Source organism: Bombina bombina, chromosome 3, assembly GCF_027579735.1.
Source record: "Bombina bombina isolate aBomBom1 chromosome 3, aBomBom1.pri, whole genome shotgun sequence".
In the NCBI taxonomy this organism is placed as follows: domain Eukaryota; kingdom Metazoa; phylum Chordata; class Amphibia; order Anura; family Bombinatoridae; genus Bombina; species Bombina bombina.
In genome coordinates, this window is record NC_069501.1 from 247,998,895 (window position 1) to 248,023,763 (window position 24,869).

General features: G+C 38.9%; 1 protein-coding gene across 3 annotated transcripts in view; it reads left to right on the forward strand.

Moving 5' to 3' along the window:
• INPP5K (inositol polyphosphate-5-phosphatase K) overlaps positions 1-24,869 on the forward strand; it is a 96,158-nt gene that overhangs the window by 53,006 nt on the left and 18,283 nt on the right. For 2 of the 3 annotated variants that reach the window (XM_053706242.1, XM_053706244.1), the window contains 6 exons: positions 999-1,107; positions 2,006-2,122; positions 15,945-16,120; positions 17,580-17,691; positions 22,645-22,754; positions 22,847-22,873. In XM_053706242.1, coding sequence (XP_053562217.1) covers positions 999-1,107; positions 2,006-2,122; positions 15,945-16,120; positions 17,580-17,691; positions 22,645-22,754; positions 22,847-22,873 — 651 coding nt within the window. The remainder of the gene's footprint in view (positions 1-998; positions 1,108-2,005; positions 2,123-15,944; positions 16,121-17,579; positions 17,692-22,644; positions 22,755-22,846; positions 22,874-24,869) is intronic. The other variant, XM_053706243.1, reaches the window with a different exon arrangement.

Sequence of the window (24,869 nt, forward strand, 5' to 3'; positions counted from 1 at the left end):
GCAGCTACAGACCCCCAAGACCCACCGTTAGAAAGGTAATCGCCTAACCTTTCCAACGGTAAGTCTTGGGGATCTGTAAAAAAAAATAAAAGTAAAAAAATGTTTTATGTAAAAACATAAAAAATAAAAAAAAATTCAGCTTAGCACTCAAAGGGTTAAGGACCAGTCCAGCATTATATGTTTTTTTTTTTAAACTTCCTAGTACCCAAAAGTACTTCTATTTTCTTTAATACCAACTACTTTAACAAAAATAAAGTAGGTTCCACATGTGAAAACTTCAGAATGCACTTTTTTGCCCATATGTTTGGTAGAAAACAGCCACAGACAAAAAAGTGATGTGCATTTACAACATACGCACATGCCTACAGTTATTTCCCTTGTGTGTGTGTGTGTTTTTGCTAAGTGTAGGAGTATGTCTCTCTGTGTGTGTCTTTTTGTCAGTGACTTTCCGAGTGTGTGTCTTTTTGAAAGAATGAGTGTACTTGTGTATGTGAGAGAGCATTATTGTCTTTGTGAGAGTGTGAGTGTCTCTATGTGCGAGTTTGTGTGTATGTGCTATCATACATAGTGTGTACACATTCTTTTATGTAAATTTTTATCATTAGGGACCAGTGTCCCTAAGGGAGATTCATGCATTTCTCTGACGAGGCCCACAAAAACATACTGTCCAAGATATTTGTTTGTAACTCCCACAGTGCTCTGCTGCCATATTCTGAGCCTATATTAATTTAATTTTTTTAACCTTTATATCTCAGGAAGCACTGCTTATTTTTCATCAAAATGTGCATGCTAGACAAAAAAAATCTATTGGCACAAATTTCTTGAAGATTGGTGCAGTAGTTTGTATTGTTCGTTTGGCTAATCACGCTCACTAACGGTACCCACAAACCTGCGAAGTTTCAAAGTAATATGTTCCTGCAAAAAATAAATATATAGTGGTATAGAGATTGATAACGTATTATTTATATAATGACATCCTTTCAACGTCTTTTTTTCAGCTTGCAGGAAGTTAATGCCAAGGTTCTAAATTTTCTGTCAGATTTGGCATTTGACGACCCATGGAGTCTGTTCCTCATGGATTTTTTGGCTCCTCTTGGCTATGTCAAGGTACCATGGTTTTTCTTTTATTCACAGCGAATGTTAATAAACAGTCTCATGCATTGTTTTATGGTAATTGTCCTTTATTTTTCATTCATTTATTTTTTGCAAATGTAAAAATACAACAACATGCTTTTGAATGAGCATCAGGGAAACAGTTTTTCTAAAAAACATAAGTAAAAGTAGCTTTAATTGAAACTACTGTAAATGCATGTTTGCGAGCAAGTAATACTAATTTATGCTCAGGGGCTAAAAGATACAAATCCTACAGTTCTATTGGTTGTTAAGAATATGCCTTTACAAGCCTGGCAAGAAAATGTTGGCTTATTCAGCACAGAAACATCCATAAACAAAACCAAAGGCTGATACCTTTTAAACCTGTTCAAATTTTAGTGTAGATAGATCTAGAACACTTTCATAATGCAAATGGGGTTCATTAAATAAAAAAATGTTAAAGTGCTAGATAATATCCCTTGATGTATTGAAAATCAGTGTAAAAAAATCTCAGTATGTTGTATTAAATGAATAGTCTAGTCAAAATTAAAATTTCATGATTCAGATAGGACATGCAATTTTAAGCAACTTTATAATTTACTCCTATTATCAATTTTTCTTCGTTCTTTTGGTATCTTTATTTGAAAAAGTAAGCATAGGAGCCGACCCATTTTTGGTTCAGAACCTGGGTAGCACTTTCTGATTGGTGTCTAAATGTAGCCACCAATCAGCAAGGGTTACCCAATTGCTGAATCAAAAATGGGCTGGGTTCTAAGCTTACATTCAAATAAAGATACCAAGAGAACAAAGACAATTTGATAATAGGAGTAAATTAGAAGGTTGCTTAAAATTGCATGCTCTTCCTTCAAATGATTATCTACATTTGTTTGACTCTTATTAACTTCTATTCCAGATTTCTTCTATTCGGATGCAGGGTCTTCTCCTCCTGATTTTTGTAAAGCACAAGCATATTCCCTTCATACAGGACATTCGGACCAATTACATGCGCACTGGCCTCTATGGCTACTGGGTAAGGAACTCTATTCATCAGTTCAGTTCTTTCTGACGATTTCCTGCACAGTACAATGAGCCCTGGAAACGTTTAATTTAAAATTATTTATACTAGCCTTTAAAGTGATGGTAAACCCTAGCGAACGCAATTTGGCTAAGAGGTGACGTTTCCACCTCTTAGCCAATAGCCGTGCGGGAAATACAGCTTGGCGCCACAAAACCTGGCGCCAAGCTGCATTTAGCACGGCTATTGGCTAAGAGGTGGAAACGTCACCTCTCAGCCAAATTGCGTTCTGCCGTGGGCTGCCTTTAGCAGCTCAGCGCAGCAAACGCTGCTAACAAATAAAGGGGCTTTCAGAATGAAGTATTTTATACTTCATGAATGAAAGTCCCCTTTATTTGTTATGATTGTAAATCCTAGCGTTTCCCAAACGCTAGGGTTTACCATCACTTTAATATGAAAATCTGAAATTAAGTAATTAAAAAAAACATTTAGACATTTGCTAAACCAGGTGTTGACAAACCCAGGAGCCAAGGAGCCACTGGCTCCTAGAATTCTACCCCAGCTCCTAACTATTTTGGGTTATTATTCATATATCTATGTACAAATACCACTGTCTGGCACCTAAATATTCTTATTGGCTCCTAATTTTTAAAGGATTTGTTGAGCAGATAACTTATAACAAAATTTCCAGAATTTCTTAAAGCATCTACATATACATGGGCTCATTGCACATATGGTATTTTAATACCTTTACACAAACTTAAGAAGAATAAAAAGTGGTTTGCTTTAGAATACCAAGTGAGTCCTAGAGCAATTTTATCTTAAAGGATCAGTCAATAGTATCAAAATGGTAAACTGAAATATCAGTAAAGGTGCGTAGTAAATGCGAAATATAAAGTATCTGCAGCATAAAATTTGGACAAGTCAATGTAAATATTTATAAAACCTTACTTTTATTCTCTGCATGTTCAATTATAGCGCCATATTCTGACCACCCCTGTCCTGAGTAGTCTGTACATAGATGTGTAAATTTGAATAATTATTTATCTTTTGCGCATGCGTGCATGTACACGTCACTGCTCCATGCGCACTCATATAAACAATGGACGTGCTTGTGACCTTGGCCGTATCACCCCCGCTTCAAGCTTTCATTGTCGAAATTTGCCGCTGTTATAAATCCCACGGTTCCAAAACTCCACCCACTAACGGTCTGACCCCAGAGTGAGAGACCCCAGAGACAGGCAGCCCAGAGACTATCTATAATGCCGCTATTGACGGTGACCCCTTGTGCCTGTCAATCCCACCCACTGAATACTGACCCGGTGTGACCCCCACCTACCTACTACCTGTCCTTAGTTGTCTGAGTCGGTCTCACCAAGTAGGTCTCAAAATGATTGACTGTTTATAATACACCTATTTATGTGCATATCCTATACTATTGACTGGTCCTTTATTTATGGAAAAGCAGAGGCTTGATCAATTTATAGGGACAAAACATAATTTAAAATACTCAGAAGTGTATTTGTTTGGACTAAAAGCATTTCTTCTATAAGATGCGACGAGTCCACTGATTCATCATTTACTTGTGGGATATTATCCTCCTGCTAACAGGAAGTGGCAAAGAGCACCACAGCAGAGCTGTCTATATAGCTCCTCCTTTGACTCCACCCCCCAGTCATTCTCTTCACCTACTCTATGTAATAGGAAGGGTAAAGTGAAAGAGGTGATAAAATGTTAGTTTTTATTTTCTTCAAGCAAGAGTTTTTTTATTTTAAATGGTACCGGTGTGTACTATTTTCCCTCAGGCAGCAGATGGATGAAGACTTCTGCCTGGAGGCTGATGATCTTAGCAGTTGTTACTAAGATCCAGAGCAGTTCCCACAGAATGGCTGAGGAGTACTTAAGAAACTTCAGTGTGAGGAACGTTTTTCATGCTATAAGCAGTGAGGTATGTTCAGTCATTTTTTTTCTGGAGAGACTGTTATTTCAGAATTGGCTGACAGTATCCCCATGAGGGAGAGAGTAAGCAGTAATCCGAAAGTATACAGAGGGGTATTACTGAGCTTGCATATATGGGCTATAAAAAAAAAATGGTTAACACTGATGTTAGAATGTTTGTGGGCAAACGTTTACAGGGAGTGCAGATAACGTTTTTTATGAGAGACGTTTTTATGCTTTATTGAAAAGGGTACACATGGCTTCATTCATGGGTATATGAACCCACATGGCTAGGTTTTAGACGGCTCTGGTGCGGTTAATTTAGGCTGTGAGACATCGAGTGAGATGGGCGGGGCCTATTTTCACGTCTCAGTTGCTCAGTTGTTTTTCTCAGGCAAGCAGCAAGCTCCAACTCTGGTGGGCCTTTGTGAGCAGTATTGGGCCAAATCGAAGGTTTAACCCGGTTTTACAGACCCCTGAGGGCAGGTAGGATGCGCCACAGCAGGGTTGTGGCGAGGTGCAAGGGGTGCTTTTTATTGAAATAAACGTGCTTATAATTTTCAGTTTTTTTCTGGTAAGGGTTAAGTATTCCTTTCCTTGTGGGGCAAACTTAGCTGCAAAGTTGGGATGCTTCTATCATAAAATTGGGATAATTTTATTGTTTTCAAGCAGTTTTGGAAAAATTGTATGCTTTTTTTTTCTCTTAAAGGCGCAGTACCGTTTTTTCTGATTGTTATTTTTTCACTAAATAAAGTGTTTTCAAGCCTGTTTGTGGTCATTACTAGCCTGTTTAACCTGTCTGACATTGAGGAAAGCCAATTTTCCATGTGTTTAGAAGCCATTGTGGAACTCCCACTTAAAATGTGTCCCTCATGTACTGAAAGGGCCTTACATTGCAAAGAACATATTTTAGCTGATAAAAGTATGTCTCAGGATGATTCTCAGTCAGAAGAGAAGCAGGTTATGCCATCTACTTCTCCCCAAGTGTCACAACCTTTAACGCCTGCACAAGCGACGCCAAGTACTTCTAGTGCGTCTAATTCTTTCACCCTGCAAGATATGGCCGCAGTTATGTCTACTACCCTGACAGAGGTATTATCTAAACTGCCTGGTTTGCAGGGGAAGCGCAGTAGGTCCGGTATGAGAGTAAATTCTGAGCCCTCTGACGCTTTATTAGCCATCTCCGATGTATCCTCACAATGTTCTGAATTGGGGGTAGGGGAATTGCTGTCTGAGGGAGAGCTTTCTGATTCAGGAAAGATGTTCCCTCAAACAGACTCGGATATAAGGACTTTTAAGTTTAAGCTTGAACACCTCCGCTTGTTACTTAGGGAGGTTTTAGCGACTCTGGATGATTGTGACCCTATTGTAATTCCTCCAGAGAAATTGTGTAAAATGGATAGATATCTAGAGGTTCCTACTTACACTAATGTTTTTCCGGTCCCTAAGAGGATTTCGGACATTGTTACTAAGGAATGGGATAGACCAGGCATTCCGTTCTCTCCCCCTCCTACTTTTAAGAAAATGTTTCCCATATCTGACACCATTCGGGATTCGTGGCAGACGGTCCCTAAGGTGGAGGGAGCTATTTCTACCCTAGCTAAGCGTACAACTATACCTATTGAGGACAGTTGTGCTTTTAAAGATCCTATGGATAAAAAATTAGAGGGTCTTCTAAAGAAAATCTTTATTCATCAGGGTTTTCTTCTGCAACCTATAGTGTGCATTGTTCCTGTAACTACTGCAGTTGCTTTTTGGTAAGAGGCTTTTGAGGAGGATCTTAAGGTTGAGACCCCATTGGATGATATTTTATATAGAATTAAGGCTCTCAAGCTAGCTAATTCTTTTATTACAGATGCCGCTTTTCAACTGGCTAAATTAGCGGCAAAGAATTAAAGTTTTGCCATTTTAGCGCGTAGAGCGTTATGGCTTAAGTCCTGGTCTGCTGATGTGTCATCAAAATCTAAGCTATTAGCTATTCCTTTCAAGGGTAAGACCCTATTCGTGCCTGAACTGAAGGAGATCATTTCCGACATCACTGGAGGAAAAGGCCATGCCCTTCCTCAGGATAAGACAAATAGAATGAGGGCCAAACAAAATAATTTTTGTTCCTTTCAAAACTTCAAAGGTGGTCCAGATACCTCCTCCCCTGCCACAAAGCAGGAGGGTAATTTTGCTCAATCCAAGTCTGTCTGGAGACCTAACCAGACCTGGAATAAAGGTAAACAGGCCAAGAAACCCGCTGCTGCTACCAAGACAGCATAAAGGGGCAGCCCCGGATCCGGGACCGGATCTAGTGGGGGGCAGACTTTCTCTCTTCGCTCAGGCTTGGGCAAGAGACATTCAGGATTCCTGGGCATTAGAAATTGTGACCCAGGGGTATATTCTAGAATTCAAAGATTCTCCTCCAAGGGGGAGATTTCATCTTTCACGGTTGTCTGTAAACCAGACAAAAAGAGAGGCGTTCTTACGCTGTGTAGAAGACCTATATACTATGGGGGTAATCTGCCCAGTTCCAAAAGCAGAACAGGGGCAGGGGTTTTACTCCAATCTGTTTGTGGTTCCCAAAAAGAAGGAACCTTCAGACCGATTTTAGATCTCAAGATCCTAAACAAATTTCTTAGAGTCCCATCCTTCAAGATGGTGACCATTCGGAAAATTTTACCATTGATCCAGGAGGGTCAATATAAGGCCACCGTGGATTTGAAGGATGCGTATGTTCACATTCCTATCCACAAAGATCATCACCAGTTCCTCAGGTTTGCCTTCCATTACCAGTTTGTGGCTCTTCCTTTCGGGTGGGCCACAGCTCCCAGATTTTTCACAAAGGTGCTAGGGTCCCTTCTGGCGGGTTCTAAGGCCGCGGGGCATAGCAGTGGCGCCCTATCTGGACGATATCTTGATTCAGGCGTCAACTTATCAACTAGCCAAATCTCACACGGACATCGTGTTTGCTTTTCTAAGATCTCACAGGTGGAAGGTGAACATAAAAAAGAGATTACTTGTCCCTCTCACAAGAGTTCCATTCCTGGGAACTCTGATAGACTCGGTAGACATGAAAATTTTTCTGACGGAGGTCAGAAAATCAAAGATCTTAACCACCTGCCGAGCACTTCATTCCATTCCTCGGCCGTCAGTGGCTCAGTGTATGGAGGTAATTGGACTAATGGTAGCGGCAATGGACATAGTTCCGTTTGCTAGCTTGCATCTCAGACCACTGCAACTATGCATGCTCAAGCAGTGGAATGGGGATTATGCAAATTTATCTCCTCAGATAAACCTGGATCATGAGACCAGAGACTCTCTTCTTTGGTGGTTGTCACAGGATCATCTGTCCCAGGGAATGCGTTTCCGCAGGCCAGCATGGGTCATAGTGACGACGGACGCCAGCCTATTGGGCTGGGGTGCAGTCTGGAATTCCCTGAAAGCACAGGGAGTGTGGACTCAGGAGGAGGCTCTCCTCCCAATAAATATTCTAGAACTGAGAGCGATATTCAACGCACTTCAGGTGTGGCCTCAGCTGGCTTCGGCCAGATTCATAAGATTCCAGTCGGACAATATCACGACTGTAGCATATATCAATCATCAGGGGGGAACAAAGAGTTCTCTAGCGATGATAGAGGTTTCCAAAATATTTTATTTTTTTTATATTAAATTTTTATTTGAGGTTCATTTAAAGGCATATAACATTGCTTAAGTAGATTCTTATGTCACATGAGATAAAAAAAAATAATAGTTTTGCAAGGAATACTAACAATACAAAATATATGCACCATGTTAAAATTATGTAGATAGAGTGCCTGTCACCTAGAGACCTTCTTAATGAAACAATAGGTCCCTCATGGGCCTTCTAATATAAACAAAAATATTTGGGTAAAAGAAGGTGATTGCACACCTGAGAGATCCCTTATGGATCTCAAATGATAAACCTCAGTTTTACAATGCTTTATATCATGCACAACAAATAAACTTAGATCATTTTTCTATAACTCAATAGGCCGCTGTTGGACCAAACTGAAATAGAAACTCAAGGTAGGAAAGAAAAATTATGTTAGTATTCGCAATTTATATGTAATGTTGAAAGTTATACTAAGGGTTGCGGCATAAGCAAGAAAAGCCGCGTATTTAGTTCTCCTTAACAAGGGGACACGTTAGAGGTTGGGGGGGGGATGAGTATATGTGTGTAGCAGGATGCATGAACAGTATTACTGTATATAATAGCACATGGGTATATGGAACCTTTGGGAAATGCTAGGAAAGAGTGGATGGCATATGGAACCAGTAGCTTGTCTAGTGTAGGAAAGTGTAGGAGGCGTAGTATAGGCTAGCTGAGCCGCATAGTTATATTATTATTATTGTGGAGGAGGAGAGATGATTGAAAAAGCATAGTAGGTAGTTTATAGGCTAATAATATGTTATGTTGATGTTATATCTAAAGCTAGGGAGCCTCAAGATCAATACTCACAAAAATGGTATGATTTAAGGAACTCATTCAAAATATTGTGCAAAATAAGATCACAATTAAGTGTGGTAATACCGGTCCAGCCCGTATCGTAAAATGGAGTTATGCATCTCAAAATATCTATGTCATCCCTAGTAAATTATGAATTAGCACACTGTATCTCATAATAGGATTGCAAGACCCTCAGCAAGGTACCTAAACCAAGTAGCTAAGGATATAATAAACCCACTGCTTTGTCGCTAGATGAGTTACACAAGCCACTCAATTGGTCCAATAATATTGAAATATGGCAAATTATCCTAACCATGCGAACCATGGGTATAAACAAAAGTAGAATATAAGAGCAAGGTTGGGATTTTTACAGTACAAATATATCCAACTGTGAGAGACTACACCTAGGTTGCTACCTGGGCCCTATGACTCGGGTTATGGTGGAAACTAACGGCACTCTCAGTAAAAATTAGCTAATAGCAAGAGAAGGGACACTAATGTAGGAAGAATAATGGGGACAAACAATTGTACCTTGTAGGGCAGCTATAACACTGTGCTTACTAAGTACTGATTTAGGCGGAGCCTCGGCCGCTGGCTTCGCCTGCGCTGTAGGAAAATAAAACTCAGCACTCAGAGTGTAAAGCCCCCAATTGAATCATGATAAATGCATATACGTAGAGTAGTGAGTGTCACTCCCAAACGTTGAGCATATCCATAAAAAGCAAAATATCATTTCATACATAGAATAGAACATATTATAGATATTAATCTGAGACATTTCCTATTCAATTAGGGGTGAGCAGCAGCATCATAGTTGAACTAAGATTGTAAAGCCACATTATAAACGTGAGATGATACAGTCAGCTATGATAGCATTAGTTTAAGGCAGGCCAGGGGGCAAGATGCAATACTGTCCATTATCTAATAGCAGATCTATTTATAAACCCATCCTAGAGATAAAATGTAAGGGTGAATCCTCAAACATGGGGAATCTAAACAATTGCAAAAAACATTTATACATACATTATAAACTATTTTAACCAACCGTATAAACCAGCATGATTAACTTGGTAACCTGTGAGTAGCGATATTAAGACTTGACAACAATTTTAACATATGGGGTCTTTAGGGCAACGCTACCCAATGCTAAATCTGGGAAGCAGGCAGAAATCCCCTAATTGTCCGGTCAATCAGAATGGTTGCAACTGGTCTGCCTTGGCTGGCTTCTCTAGGTGTTTCTATCCCATCCATCAGATCAGTAAGCCCATGTGTTCTTGTCCGGTGCGCTGCACTAGCCATCTAAACAAGTTTAAGGGTGCGATCAAAAGAAAGGCCGCTTCATCACAGCGAGTGTCCTGGGGCTCGCACAAAAATAATTTTTGAAGTGTAAGCGCACCGCAACTGGGGGCCGCTCCGCAGGTCAAGTTGGGAGATTTCACTGATGTGCAATAGATTATGTGAAAGTGTGTGACTAAATTTGGAATCCAGCAAGGTGTTGAGAATGCAATTAGGTATCACAGACATTACCAACTTACTCCGACTTTCAGCCTGTTCGATCCAAGGTGTATTAAGTAGGCGAAGTGGAGCTGCAACCTTGCAGAAGATCCTGGAAAATTATCCAACGCCCCTCTTAACGGTCAAAAGCGCATGAGAGTCTTTTCTACATTGCCACTGCATCCACAGCGCTTGATAGATTAAGCTGCCCCAGGATTTTTGGGTGTTGATGCGTTGCAAAGTCTGGGCGGTTAGCAACTTGGTGGAGCGCATACCCTTTGCTTGCTTAGCGTTAGAGAGGTCAGAGCTATCTCTGTTTCCAAGTCTAGGGCCGCACGGGAATAAGCTGGCATGGTTAGGTCCTGCGCTATTTGCTTCCGCTCCACGAGCAAAACGGGGTTTAAGCAAAGTTTTCATTGCATGTTGTTCACTCTCATGGGTAGATGCAATATGTGGCGGCTCCAACATATTCTCGCTCTCCTCAGTAGCCTCCTGTATACTGCCAGCAACATCAGCAATGTCCTTGTTCACTGCAGGGTTCATGGTATGCGCCATTGTTCCCGTCATATCAGTTTCTCCAATGTTCTCAGTGTTGCATATAGGGAGCAGGCTATCCAGGCTATTGTGCATTCTTTCTGCGAAGTCATTAAGAAGCACCATAACCTGCTGGTAAAATATCTCCATAGTTAGACGTGTAGTTCAGAACTCACTCTGCATTAGGCGACGGCTGTAAGGCTAGCAATCTCAGCTACCTCGTGGGCACTGCAAGCAGTTGAAATCCAAATAGATGCCGTAATAGATATTAAAAGTCCCGTCAAACAAGTTTTTATATGTCTTTCTTTATCTAGGTGAAGATTAAGATCAGACCCTTTGCCATAATTTGTTATTTATACCTCCAAATTAAATTGTTTTTTAGGAGGCCATGAAATGTACGTCCTGCTCCTTCTGTAGCTGGCTCCACCCCCCCGGTTTCCAAAATAATTTGATGGGCAGAGACTCACTCTTGCCATCTATCAGCAATCTATATCCCAGGAGTGGAGAACTGGGAAGCGGATTTTCTAAGTCGTCAGACTTTTCATCCGGGGGAGTGGGAACTCCATCCGGAGGTGTTTGCACAATTGATTCATCAATGGGGCACACCAGAATTGGATCTGATGGCGTCTCGTCAGAACGCCAAACTTCCTTGTTATGGGTCCAGATCAAGGGATCCTCAAGCAGTACTGATAGATGCTCTAGCAGTACCTTGGTTGTTCAACCTGGCTTATGTGTTTCCACCATTTCCTCTCCTCCCTCGTCTGATTGCCAGAATCAAACAGGAGAGGGCTTCTGTGATTTTGATAGCACCTGCGTGGCCACGCAGGACTTGGTATGCAGACCTGGTGGACATGTCATCTCTACCACCATAGACACTACCACTGAGACGGGACCTTCTCATTCAAGGTCCGTTCCAGCATCCAAATCTAATTTCTCTGTGGCTGACTGCCTGGAGATTGAACGCTTAATTTTATCCAAGCGGGGATTCTCTGAGTCGGTCATAGATACCTTGATTCAGGCTCGAAAGGCTGTCACTAGGAAGATTTATCATAAGATAGCAGGATTCCTAGGATTTTGTCCTTTCTCCAAGAAGGATTGGAGAAGGGGTTATCAGCTAGTTCCCTAAAAGGACAGATATCTGCTTTGTCAATTTTACTGCACAAGCGTCTGGCAGATGTTCCAGACGTTCAGTCGTTTTGTCAGGCTTTAGTTAGAATCAAGCCTGTGTTTAAACCTGTTACTCCGCCATGGAGTTTGAATTTAGTTCTTAAAGTTCTTCAAGGGGTTCCGTTTCAACCTATGCATTCCATAGATATTAAGCTTCTATCTTGGAAAGTTCTGTTTTTAGTTGCTATCTCTTCGGCTCGAAGAGTTTCTGAACTATCTGCATTGCAATGCAACTCGCCTTATCTAAGCCCCTGAAGATCATCCTACCTTGTCTTCACCTCACCGGGTATCACACCGATCCGTCCTGGCTCCGATATCTTCATCCAACCCAAGCGGGGGCTAGACATCCACTGAAGAAGTCCAGAAGAGGGTCCAAAGTCTTTATCCTATCCGGGAAGAAGAGTAGATCCGGACCGGCAACCATCATCTTCCAAGCGGCATCTTCTATCTTCATCCGATGAGGACCGGCTCCATCCTGAAGACCTCCACCGCGGACCCATCTTCATCCGGCGACGTCCAACTGAAGAATGACGGTTCCTTTAAGGGACGTGATCCAAGATGGCGTCCCTCGAATTCCGATTGGCTGATAGGATTCTATCAGCCAATCGGAATTAAGGTAGGAATATTCTGATTGGCTGATGGAATCAACCAATCAGAATCAAGTTCAATCCGATTGGCTGATCCAATCAGCCAATCAGATTGAGCTCGCATTTTATTGGCTGTTCCGATCAGCCAATAGAATGCGAACTCAATCTGATTGGTGTAATTAGTTTAAAATTGTTGTAATATTTTTCTTATGTTTGTAAATATTTTTTTATTTTTTGTAACTTAGTTCTTTTTTATTTTTTGTACTTTAGTTTAGGTTAGGATTTATTTTACAGGTAAATTTGTAATTATTTTAACTATTTTAGCAATTAAATAGTTCTTAACTATTTAATAGCTATTGTACCTGGTTAAAATAATTACAAAGTTACCTGTAAAATAAATATTAATCCTAAAATAGCTATAATATAATTATAATTTATAGTGTAGCTATATTAGGATTTATTTTACAGGTAAGTATTTAGCTTTAAATAGATATAATTTATTTAATAAGAGATAATTAATTTCGTTAGATGTAAATTATATTTAACTTAGGGGGGTGTTAGTGTTAGGGTTAGACTTAGCTTTAGGAGTTAATACATTTATTAGAATAGTGGTGAGCTCCAGTCGGCAGATTAGGGGTTAATAATTGAAGTTAGGTGTCGGCGATGTTAGGGAGGGCAGATTAGGGGTTAATACTATTTATTATAGGGTTAGTGAGGCGGATTAGGGGTTAATAACTTTATAATAATAGCGGTGCGGTCCGCTCGGCAGATTAGGGGTTAATAAGTGGAGGCGACGTTGAGGGGGCAGATTAGGGGTTAATAAATATAATATAGGGGTCGGCAGTGTTAGGGGCAGCATATTAGGGGTACATAGCTATAATGTAGCTGGTGGCTCTTTGCGGTCGGCAGATTAGGGGTTAATTATTGTAGGTAGCTGGCGGCGACGTTGTGGGGGGCAGATTAGGGGTTAATAAATATAATATAGGGGTCGGCGTTGTTAGGGGCAGCAGATTAGGGGTACATAAGGATAACGTAGTTGGCGGTCGGCAGATTAGGGGTTAAAAAAATTTAATCGAGTTGCGGCGATGTGGGGGGACCTCGGTTTAGGGGTACATAGGTAGTTTATGGGTGTTAGTGTACTTTAGAGCACAGTAGTTAAGAGCTTTATGAACCGGCGTTAGCCCAGAAAGCTCTTAACTACTGACTTTTTTCTGCGGCTGGAGTTTTGTCGTTCGAATTCTAACGCTCACTTCAGACATGACTCTAAATACCGGAGTTAGAAAAATCCCATTGAAAAGATAGGATACGCAATTTACGTAAGGGGATCTGCGGTATGGAAAAGTCGCGGCTGAAAAGTGAGCGTTAGACCCTTTTTTGAGTGACTCCAAATACCGGAGGTAGCCTAAAACCAGCGTTAGGAGCCTCTAACGCTGGTTTTCACGGCTAACGCCAAACTCTAAATCTAGGCCTAAGATTGTTACTAATAAGAATATTAATCAGGAAATTGTTGTTCCTTCTCTGTGTCCTAATCCTTCCTCTAAGAAGGAGCGTCTGTTGCACAACTTGGACGTGGTTCGTGCTTTGAAATTTTACTTGCAAGCGACCAAAGATTTCCGTTGAACATCTTCTCTGTTTGTTGTCTATTCTGGAAAGCGTAGAGGTCAAAAAGCTACGGCTACCTTTCTTTCTTTTTGGCTGAAAAGCATCATCCTGAAAGAATTACAGCTCACTTTACTAGAGCGGTGGCTTCCACATGGGCTTTTAAAAATGATGCTTCTGTTGAACAGATTTGTAAGGCTGCGACTTGGTCTTCATTTCATGCCTTTTCCAAATTTTACAAATTGATACTTTTGCTTCTTCGGAGGCTATTTTTGGGAGAAAAGTTCTTCAAGCAGTGGTGCCTTCTGTTTAAACATCTGTCTTGTCCCTCCCGTTCATCCGTGTCCTATAGCTTTGGTATTGTATCCCACAAGTAAAGGATGAATCCGTGGACTCGTCGTACCTTATAGAAGAAAAGTAAATTTATGCTTACCTGATAAATTAATTTCTTCTATGGTACAACGAGTCCACGGCCCGCCCTGTCATTTTAAGACGGATTATATTTTTTTTATTTTAAACTTCAGTCACCTCTGCACCTTTTAGTTTCTCCTTTTTCTTCCTGTACCTTCGGTCGAATGACTGGGGCGTGGAGCTAAGGGAGGAGCTATATAAACAGCTCTGCTGTGGTGCTCTTTGCCACTTCCTGTTAGCAGGAGGATAAAATCCCACAAGTAAAGGATGAATCCGTGGACTCGTCGTACCATAGAAGAAATTAATTTATCAGGTAAGGAAAAATTTACTTTTTTCTTCGTTCTCTTGCTATCTTTATTTAAAAAGCAGGAATGTAATTCCTGCATGGCCCCAGCTAGTCCTTATGTTTTTTTTAATTTTTTTTTTTTATATGAGAATTTGCACCCACCTATCTGACCAGCAAATAAAGTTTGGAAATGAAATAAATACTTCTATGTAATCAAACTGCAAATGATTAAAGTATTGTTAGGATATTTGTCCCTACAGAATGTGTATGTAATAGTCTTATATGTACCACAATTTAAAATAAATATATATTTTAGCATTCTGGATAATTGTAAAACAGAACCCTAAATAAGAATTTTCCGGAACTTTCTTTCATGTGCTCCCAAAGTATAATTAGGATAAGACAATGCCAGGCATACATTGATATTGAAAATGCAATTTATTAACAATAGTGAACCTGTTATAAAGAGCATCCGAAAATGCAATCAGCAATAATAAAAACATAATGACAAATGAACTGTTTAGTAAATGTATGCTATGTGATAAGTGTTGCAAGTGTGACAATAAATTAAGCAAACCTATTTCCTAATACATCAATAACTCAGTATCGCATACTTGGATTATGCAAAGCAAAATATAGAGAAAGCTTTTGCAATACTTTTTTCCCCCCTAAAAATGCCAAGCAGAACTATAAATGCACAAGTGTCTGTGTGAAGTAGGTTGGAAATAAAAAATCTTACAGTTAGAAGTTAACCTTAGACTATGTTAAACTATGTTTAATGCGTTTAGAAATGTATTGGGGGAAAATACTGTAGTATGAAACATTTTAGTATAATTTTTTACTACAACTTCACTATATCGGGGTTGGCTGCACTGGGGGTACGGGGGCTGGGCCAGTCTTCAAAAACTTCCAGGGCCGATCTGATTTCCCAGAGCAAATATCAAAACTTAAATAGACTCACTGAAAAACACTGGCTTTACACAAGTGGACAAGACTTAGCCATTTGCAGAAGGTGGACCATTATGTGTATGTGTTGTAAATAAACGGAGGGGCTGCAGTAGTGAAAGCCAGGTACAAGCACTTGCCTTGTGGCGCCCCAGCCTTTGGCTTCTAGCATTATATGGAAGAAAAACATGCAAGAGTTATTTGCACCTTGTATTATTGGAATTAAAATAAAATAAATCTGCTTATAACATCATACAGAATAGCACTGACAAACATACTCCCAGAACATGCCTATATTTAGTGGGTTTTATAGTGTTTTATTTAGTATCTAAAGACAGCTATGTGAATGCATGTGAGCATACAGTATACCTTTTTATGGTAATGCTTTAATAAAATCTCTTTGCTCTGGGTATATTCTAACAGGGTAACAAAGGAGGCGTCGCTGTGCGCATGTCTGTATATGGGCACATGTTTTGCTTTATGAACTGCCATTTGCCTGCCCATATGGAGAATGCTAATCAGAGGCTTGATGATTTTGAAAGGATGCTGGAAGCCCAGCAGTTTGATGGAGAAAGTGTGGGGAGTGTTCTGGATCATGAGTATGTACCCTGTAAATATATTTGTATTGTTATTATTTATTAGGTTTATTTGCCAATTAGACAATCATAATAAGCGTGTTTCTAGACATTATTTGTAGGCAGTTAGGTTATTTTATTCTTCTTTGATAAAATGCTTTATATATCATAGTTTAAGAATATTAAAGGTCAAGCCAGAATAACATATTTATTTACAGCTCAGTTATTTCTGTACTTCACGCGGCTAATTAAGCTATATACTTCTTTTACAGGCCAAGAATGGTGTCTTGCTCTTGTTACATTATGAATAATTCATGACTAATATTGTTAATTTATGTGTATCATACATGAGAAAGTACATTATTTTGTCTTAAAGGGACACTCAAGTCAAAATTCAACTTTCATAATTCAGATAGAGCATGCGTTTTTTAAACAACTTTCCAATTTACTTCCATTAACAAAATGTGCAGTCTTTCTATATTTACACTTTTTGAGTCACCAGCACTTACTGAGCATGTGCAAGAATTCACAGAATATAAATATATGCATTTGTGATTGGCTGATGGCTGTCACATGATACAGGGGTAGTGGAAATGGACATAACTTTGAAATGTGTCAGAAAAAAATCTACTACAGTACTTATTTTAAGTTCAGACTAAGTGCTATTGCTTTGTCTTGTTATTGTGTATTTGTTGATTATGCAAATTTACAATATTTACTATAAAAGAAATAGCAATGCACATGGGTGAGCTAATCACATGAGGCATCTATGTGCAGCCACCAATCAGCAGCTACTAAGCCTATCTAGATATGCTTTTCAACAAAGGTTATCAAGAGAATGAAGCAAATTGTTTAATAGAAGCAAATTGGAAAGTTGTTTAAAATTGTATTCGCTATCTGAATCATCAAAGAAAAATTTTGTGTTTCATGTCCCTTTAAGGACTGAATGTATTTGCAATACTTATGGCTTTTGAATCCACAAAGAAATACCTAATCAAGCCTTTTGATTGAATGTCACCAGGGCAGTTGTTTCTCTAGGAACTTGACATCATGAAGCTTCTGTGGAGATCTTGCACAAAATGGCTTCTTGGTCTTTCTTCACTAATTAGATTATACTTTTAAATCTCCATTTATTCACACTTGAAGAAATTGTCATATGGAGGCCCACCCTGTATTTTTCTGCATGTGACACTTTCCTGGTGTGTTTCTTCAGATTTATGATCATGAACAACCTTTCTCTTGTAACTCTTCAAAAGGGTTCTAGCTTGTGTATGCAATAATGCGTGAAAAGGGGATAGTATTTGCAATAAGGGAGGCAACACTGAAATCTTAAAATATATCCACTAGTATCTAAATGTGACTTTACTTTGAGTATGAATAAATGCATATATATTTTGTTTTTAAATTTGTTAATAATTTCTGTGGTGGAATTATATACAGATTATATTAAAAAAATAATCCTGTTTTGTTTATGGTGCTGTAGTCTTGTTTTCTGGTTCGGAGACCTGAATTTCCGAATTTCGGACTTTGGGATTCACTTTATTAGAGAAATGATAAACAGCAACAGATACCATCTGCTTTGGGAAAAGGATCAGGTATAGTAACATACTTTTTTAATTTATTTTAATTAAGCACGTAACAATTTTCTGCTAATTCTAAGCAAGATTTATTTCACTTGCTTAGTAATCTATTAAATCTAATCAATGTTTATAGCATACTTTAAAATACTAAAATGTACTAGTTTTTCTGAATTTCTGGGTGAGACTGTCCTCAATCTGACTTTCATTCAAACATGCTAAAAACTTTCATAAGTGGGATTACACTCCAGTCCACTAGGAGGGGACAAAAACACCCCTACATACAAGAGCTTTAACCACTCCCACATGTTCCAGAATCCCTCAGTCATTTTTTTCTTTCTTTTTTTTTTTTGACACCAAGATGACGTAAAGTGAATTCTGAAGTTCTAATCTATACGTTGTTGATAGGGGTTCTCTAACTGATCACATTTTCAGGCAGTGTAATCTTCTCTGTGTGGCCTCCTAGGAGATGCAGATTTATCTGCCAATCCCCTGGTCTACAGTGTGCCATCTTGTCATAGTGGAAGAAGTTACCTGGGCATGTAAAGGGGAGAAAACCTTTTTACAGTTTAGACTCTTGCTTTATCAAGATGTTATTTTTACTTGATTTCTGGCTGCTAGTCTGAGTTTCATTGCCAGGTAATACTCATTAAGCAGTTTATATAAAGGTCTAGTATGATTAAGTTGGAGTTATTCAGTTTTGGCGTGTGCCTTTTCGCTTCTATCTGTTAATGTTTTGTTGAGGTAATCACCATGACTATCCTTACTTGCTATGATTCCTTCCTTTTACCCTAATGCTACTAAAAGGGAGCAGCTCAGGTTTCTGGACCATCATCCTGAGAATTGGAAGGCAGATCTACTGATCATGTAAGCCCCTAATATTACTGTTTGCTTTGTAAATATATTTCTGTAGGTCTCCCTGCTAAGCTGTATATCTCCTATTCATTATAAAATCCTAGACAGGAATTTGCTGCGCTGTTTTTGGGTCAGAGTGATCAGGGGTCACACCAAACATGTACCCCTGGGAGTTCTACTGAACTATCTTCAAATATTAAACAAGTATATTCACCTGTTGCAGGCCCTTAGCTCATTAGGGGCTTCCCTACTGAGTGTCATTTATAAGGGGTGCATTGACGCCAGACTATTCCTCTTCTGAGTATTTATTTTCTCAGACTCAGGACCCCATGAAGGTTCCCATTTTCAGATAATGGGTTTCTTTTCAACAAGGTGTTAGTGTAGCTTGCATGGCGGCAGCTGTGGTCCTCTAGGAGCTTGTATATAGAGATGCAACCTTGGAAGAGATCTGGGATCATGTTTAAGTACTTAAGACCGTTAACAGCTCCATTGTGATTCGGCTGTGCAATTTGTGAGCATTACTGCTAAAAGCGCCACTACGACTGTGCTGGCCAAAAATGCCTTATGGCTTAAGTCATGGTCTTTATATGTATAGTTTCTAAGAGCAGACTGTTGTTGCCTCTCTTAAGGGTTTAACCCTGTTTCAGCTCAGGACTAGGTGCTAAAGATTTAGCTCACCTTACACCTAGATGCCTACCTCACTCTGGTCCAAAACCAAATAGGCCAGGATTTTTATTCTTGCCTCCAAGGATGCACCAACCAAGTTCTGTTTTGGGGCAGATTGAGAATTTAGAGAGGCGTGGGAAAGATTTATAACAGACCCTTTAGTGTTGGAGATTTTACCTCTGGAAAAGAGAAAAATTGATCCAGCTTGATTTGAGGTAGGTATTTCCCTGGTCCCCTGGGAAATTATAAGGCCAGGGTTTTGCTATCTTACTTCATGGACTTATAAAAAAAAAAAAGTTTTTGCCCAGGTCTAATATTAGAACACGGCTAAGGTTTGTTCTTCTTCAACATCTTTACAGTCCCAAAGGAGGGAACAATTTTTCCTATTCTGGAGCTCCACTTTCTAACCAAATTCCTGAAGGATTCCACCTTAAAGACAATGTTCCTTCACACTATTTTCACTTTAGTGCAAAAAGTTTGTCTACCTTACAACTAAAAGATGTCTTGTAAATATCCTAATTCCCATAGACCATGTGAAATTGTTTAGGGTTGCTTTTCTAATCAGGCATTGCCAGTTTGTAGCTCTGTTATTTATCCTTGTCACAGCTCCCAAGGTATGTATAAAGTTTCTGGGGGACTTTCTGATGGTAGCTCAATCCAGAGCATCTTATTAGCACCTTACTTAAAAAATTCTAGTCCAGACTCCCTCTCTTCAACAGGCTGCAAATCATTCAAAGGCAGTGCTTCACATGCCCCACAATCACAGTTGGTGTATACTTTTCCAAAGTTCTTACCTGTTTTTCAAACTCAAATTTTCCTTTTGGTGTCAATCATGGACTAAGTTACTATAAGGCTGTTTTTGATAGATCAATTAGGACCAAGTTTCACGCTTCTTTTGCCCAATTTCAGCACATTCCTCCTGCTTTTGATGCATGGAAGTTTTGGGTCTGATGGTGGCTGTTTCAGATACTGTTCCCTTTCCAGGTTTTATTTAAGGCCTCTACAGCTGTCTCTTCTTTGGTAGGGGACCCAAGATTTTTGGAACCTGTCTCAGCAGATCCTTCTGGATGATTAGAAGACAAGACAGTTGCTGTTTTGGTGGCAGTCTCACATATCTGTCACATAATCATAAAGGCAGAATGCCATCAAATTGATTTTCCACATATCCACATACTGGTAGTAAACATTGAGAGATAGTTTTTCTCATTTGCCAGCACCTACACCCAGAGAAGTGGCCAATGCATCAGGAGATGTACAACCAGAAAGTGAAACACTGGGGCCTACCAGAGATGGATCTGATGGCTTTGCTTGATTTTACAAGCTTTTCTGTATTTGGCACCAGTACTCCGGATCCTCAAGTGCCCTAGTAGTCTTAACCTTAGTCATTCATGCTTTTATGCATTGTTTAATGTACATATATTTTATAGCATATTATTAGAATATGTATGTAAATTGTAGGAGTGATTGTAAAAAAACTTGCATTGCGTCCTTAGGCGTGTTTTTTTTTTACTTATTTTGAGAACACGGTTGCATGTTTCGTAATATTGCAATTGCACAGTCATGCTTTACTTATAATATTGCGATCGCACTGTAGCAAACGTGTTCTATATTAAATTCAATTGCGCGTTCTCAATATTGTGGAAATATGAATATTGTGAATGTGCAGTTGCGTTCCCAAAAGAAGTAAAAAAAAAAAAAACACGCCTAACGTTTACATACATGTTCTATTTCATCTAACACTATACAATACATATGCATTAAACAATGGATATATCATATACCCACAATTCCCCAGCTCCTATAGGTGTATTATTGATATGCTTAATTCACTATTGTAATGTAAGAACAGGGATTGACACATGGGATTTAACAGTGTAAAGGGATCATGTACATTACACCTTAGATGTAGGTAGCAATGCTGCTTTGAATATATCGCTAGTATCAGAGAAGCATCGCCAGCCATATGGTAAAACACCTCTTGGTGATGCTGCCTTTAAACAGTAATGTCAGCCCTTTTGAATTGTTCGCCAACTTTCTCAACATGGCGACAGATCCCTTTTGAATATCTTACCACCTTGCAGCACTTTTGATCATCAGGGCCTAAGAGAGTATCTACAGATGCTATTAACCATAACATGGGGATCCTCTCTTGTACCTGATTTGTGAGAACTCTGAGGAGCCACTCTGCGCATCTTTGATGTGTTTAGAGCTCTCTTTCTCTGTTGAACTTACTAAGCCTTCAGACTTCTTTACCTTGTTTGTTTATTTCTCTGGACCTTGCAAGGGTTTCAGTTACTGCAGACTTTTCCCCCTTAAATCTATTTGAGCTCATTCCACTAGAGCAGTTTTGACATGTATGCCTTTGTTCTTTGGTATCTTTTGTTGAAAAACAGTGATGTAAGCTTAGGAGTGTGCATATGTCTGGAACACTATATATGGCAACTGTTTGCACGGTTGTTATCCATTTGGAAGAGCACTAGATGGCAGCACTATTTATTGCCATTATAGTGCTCCAGACACCTACCTAGGTATCTCTTCAACAAAAAATACAATGGGAACAAAGCAATTTTGATAATAGAAGTACAAATTGCTTTTTTATTTATTTTTAAATTGTATGCTCTGTCTAAAATAACAAGTTATTTGTTAGAAGCAGATCTATGTTACATAAATGCTATGTCCATTCCCTCTATATCACTGCTTACATGTTGGTTTGTAAATCTGAGTTAAATTGTGATTTTTTTACATGTTGCTTGCATCTATCCCACTGATAATGAAGGCTCTTTCTAGACCCCATAGAGTAGACCCCATCAAGGATACAGCTGGTGCTTGTAGGGAATCTCATCTTCTGCTACTTTATTCTTTTATAGTTCTTTATTTTACCCTTCTCCTTCCTTTACTCCTCTCCTTGCTCTACAAAGATAACTGGACACAAAAGTTACCTTATATCATATGAACATCTCTATGTAAAAAAGGAAGATATTTAACTTTAAATGTCTCACAAGAGCCAATCTGCTTCATTGGTGCTGAGTTCACATTTGCTTTACTGTGATCTCCTGGGATTTTACTGATATTTCTTGAGATTTAATAGTAAACTACCTCAAACTGAGGAGGAAAATAAGGTGACTGTGCCTGCCGATATCAGATGCACGCGACCTTGCAAGTCCTAGGACTAGCATCTTGATTGGCTTCTTAAGGTTCATTTACGAAAGGATGTGGCTACTGAGGGAATTTTAAGGTAAAATATCTTCATTTTTTTACATAAATGTGTTAAGGTGATATTTACTAATCTAGATTTTTTTTCAGTTATGCTGCATCACTTTCAAGTAATGAAACACTTTGTAATCATGTCTCTTTAAGGGTAACGGGCATCTTTGATTTGTTTCAGTGAATAATGGGGGGAGGGGGGAGAATAGAGAGAGGGAGATAAATAATGTTTTATTTTGTTTCTAGTTAAATATTGCCAAGAAGAAAGAAACATTTCTTCAAGGATTTTTAGAAGGCCCTCTGAAATTTAAGCCTACATACAAATTTGATCTGAATTCTGACGTTTATGACACCAGGTAAAGGAAAAGGAAACGTACTGGTAATATGTAATACAATAATAACATATAACTTCCAATTCGATACACATTGCTGTTTGTTTTATTTTCAGATGGAAGAAATCTCTGATTGGATTTAAGTAAGATTAAAACCATTCCTCTAGTATCCCAGACTAAATAGTAGTTTATTGTAGATTTCTAGGCATACTTACAAAAGCTAAAATATATCTTTTCCCCTAAAATCATGATACAAACATTCATATCAATAACCTGAAATCTTTAGTTTCAGTTCTCAAATGATAATGTACTAATAGCACAACTCTGCAGCTTGCAAAATATCTGTGGCTTTGAAACATTGGCTTTATTGATGGGGGGTTTTAAAAAGAGAAAATATTTGGTGTTGAAACAGCGCGCCACTTGTAATCTCCTTAGAGTGAAATTACAGCAAAAGTGGGCAAGATAAATAAGTTTATAGCAAAGTTGTTTAGCAACACATAATTATTTTATATTATTGTATCAAAGTGTTTCATTTCTTTTTACGATATTGTGATCGGTGTGTGTGTAGGGTAAAAAGGAATAGAGGCAGTGAATTCTGAAGTTCAAGCACAGCATTAGTAGTGTAGTATGAAAGTTGCATGCAGCCCTTAGTTTGCCAGTTGCAGTTATTTAAATGGACAGTAAACACTTTGTTATAAACTTGTTGTCTTGCTTCAGAATAACATATCAGCCATCTATAAACATTTTTAAAACAAATTAACATCTTGTCTACTTCAATTGCTAAAGAGTAGTTAAGCTCCACCCTCCAGTTGCCTTATTTGGAGGGTGGAGCTTGACTGCTCAAGTGCAGACAGCATAGCTAGCCATGAATTTGTGTTTAGTATAAAGTGCATTCTTTGCAGTTATCTGCTAACACCAGTTGGGGAAAGATATGTAGCAGGGTTAGTCTTGAGAAGTCTACTTTGCATTCCCAGCTCTGAGAATTAGAAAATGCATAATGTGCACAGCTATATTACATGAAAAGGAGGCAAATGATTACTGAAAGTTGTTTTACTTTGCATTACTAAACATATTATAAAAACTTTTTATATAAAAATCGCAAGTTGTTTACTGTGCCTTTAAGGCTTGTATACAAATAATACCAGTTTAGCAGTCATTTGATGGCTGAATAGAGAAGTCAATTAAAGTACAAGTCCACCTCAATCTCAGCCTGTCGGCATGCAGGGGAGACAGTCTGTAGGTCCTTCAGAGAGTTTCAAAAGAAGCAGAGACTTAAAATAATATTCCTAGAGAGTGGTGCAGTAATAGAGTTAAAATATTAACAGTTTCTCTTTGCACAAGCCTCAGATTAAAAGACTCTATGTAAAATAGGTGGAGATACAAATAACATGAACATAAATGTTCTTAGAATTTCTGAGCACTATTCACGTCATTATTAATTTGGACCTCACAAATCTAATTATTTTAACCTTTTAGCTGCACATGACGAGAACAGGTCGTCGTGTAAATTGCTGCCTGTGAGTGCACGACAACCCATTTGTCATGAAGGGGAATCGCCAATTACAGTATCAGATTGGCGATTCCCCCACACTGTAGTGGCATAGGGGGCGCCACTCACAGAGCTACATCAGAGTGCCGGTGATGTCACCACAAATGTGCATGGTGACATTACAGAGGGGGCAGGCCGCAGTATGACAGACAGGTAAGGTATCTGGACAATTTAGTAAGATAACTACAGTAACAGCAGTGGTCACATGGTCATTATCAATATCATTTATTAAAATCCTACCAAAAATTGTTTTTTTTGTTTGTTTTTTTACAGTTTTTGCTGCAGCTATTCCGTATTCCATGAAATATGAATATAATAATGGTATATTCTGAATCTGCTGGTCCTGCTGAAAAAAACAATATATAATTTGTGTGGGTCACTCACTGAATTTTGTCTTACAATAGCATTTAAATATAGTAATAAAAAAATGGCTTAGCACTGGGGTGTGAAAGGGTTAATATCTTGTCTAAGTGTCCCGTTGACATTTTTGCAAGTGAACATGCAAGGGGATTGCCAATTTGTTTCAAAATGCACAGATGTTTTCAAGCCACTAAAAAAAGAATCTGTTCTCATGTAGTTTTTTTCTTATC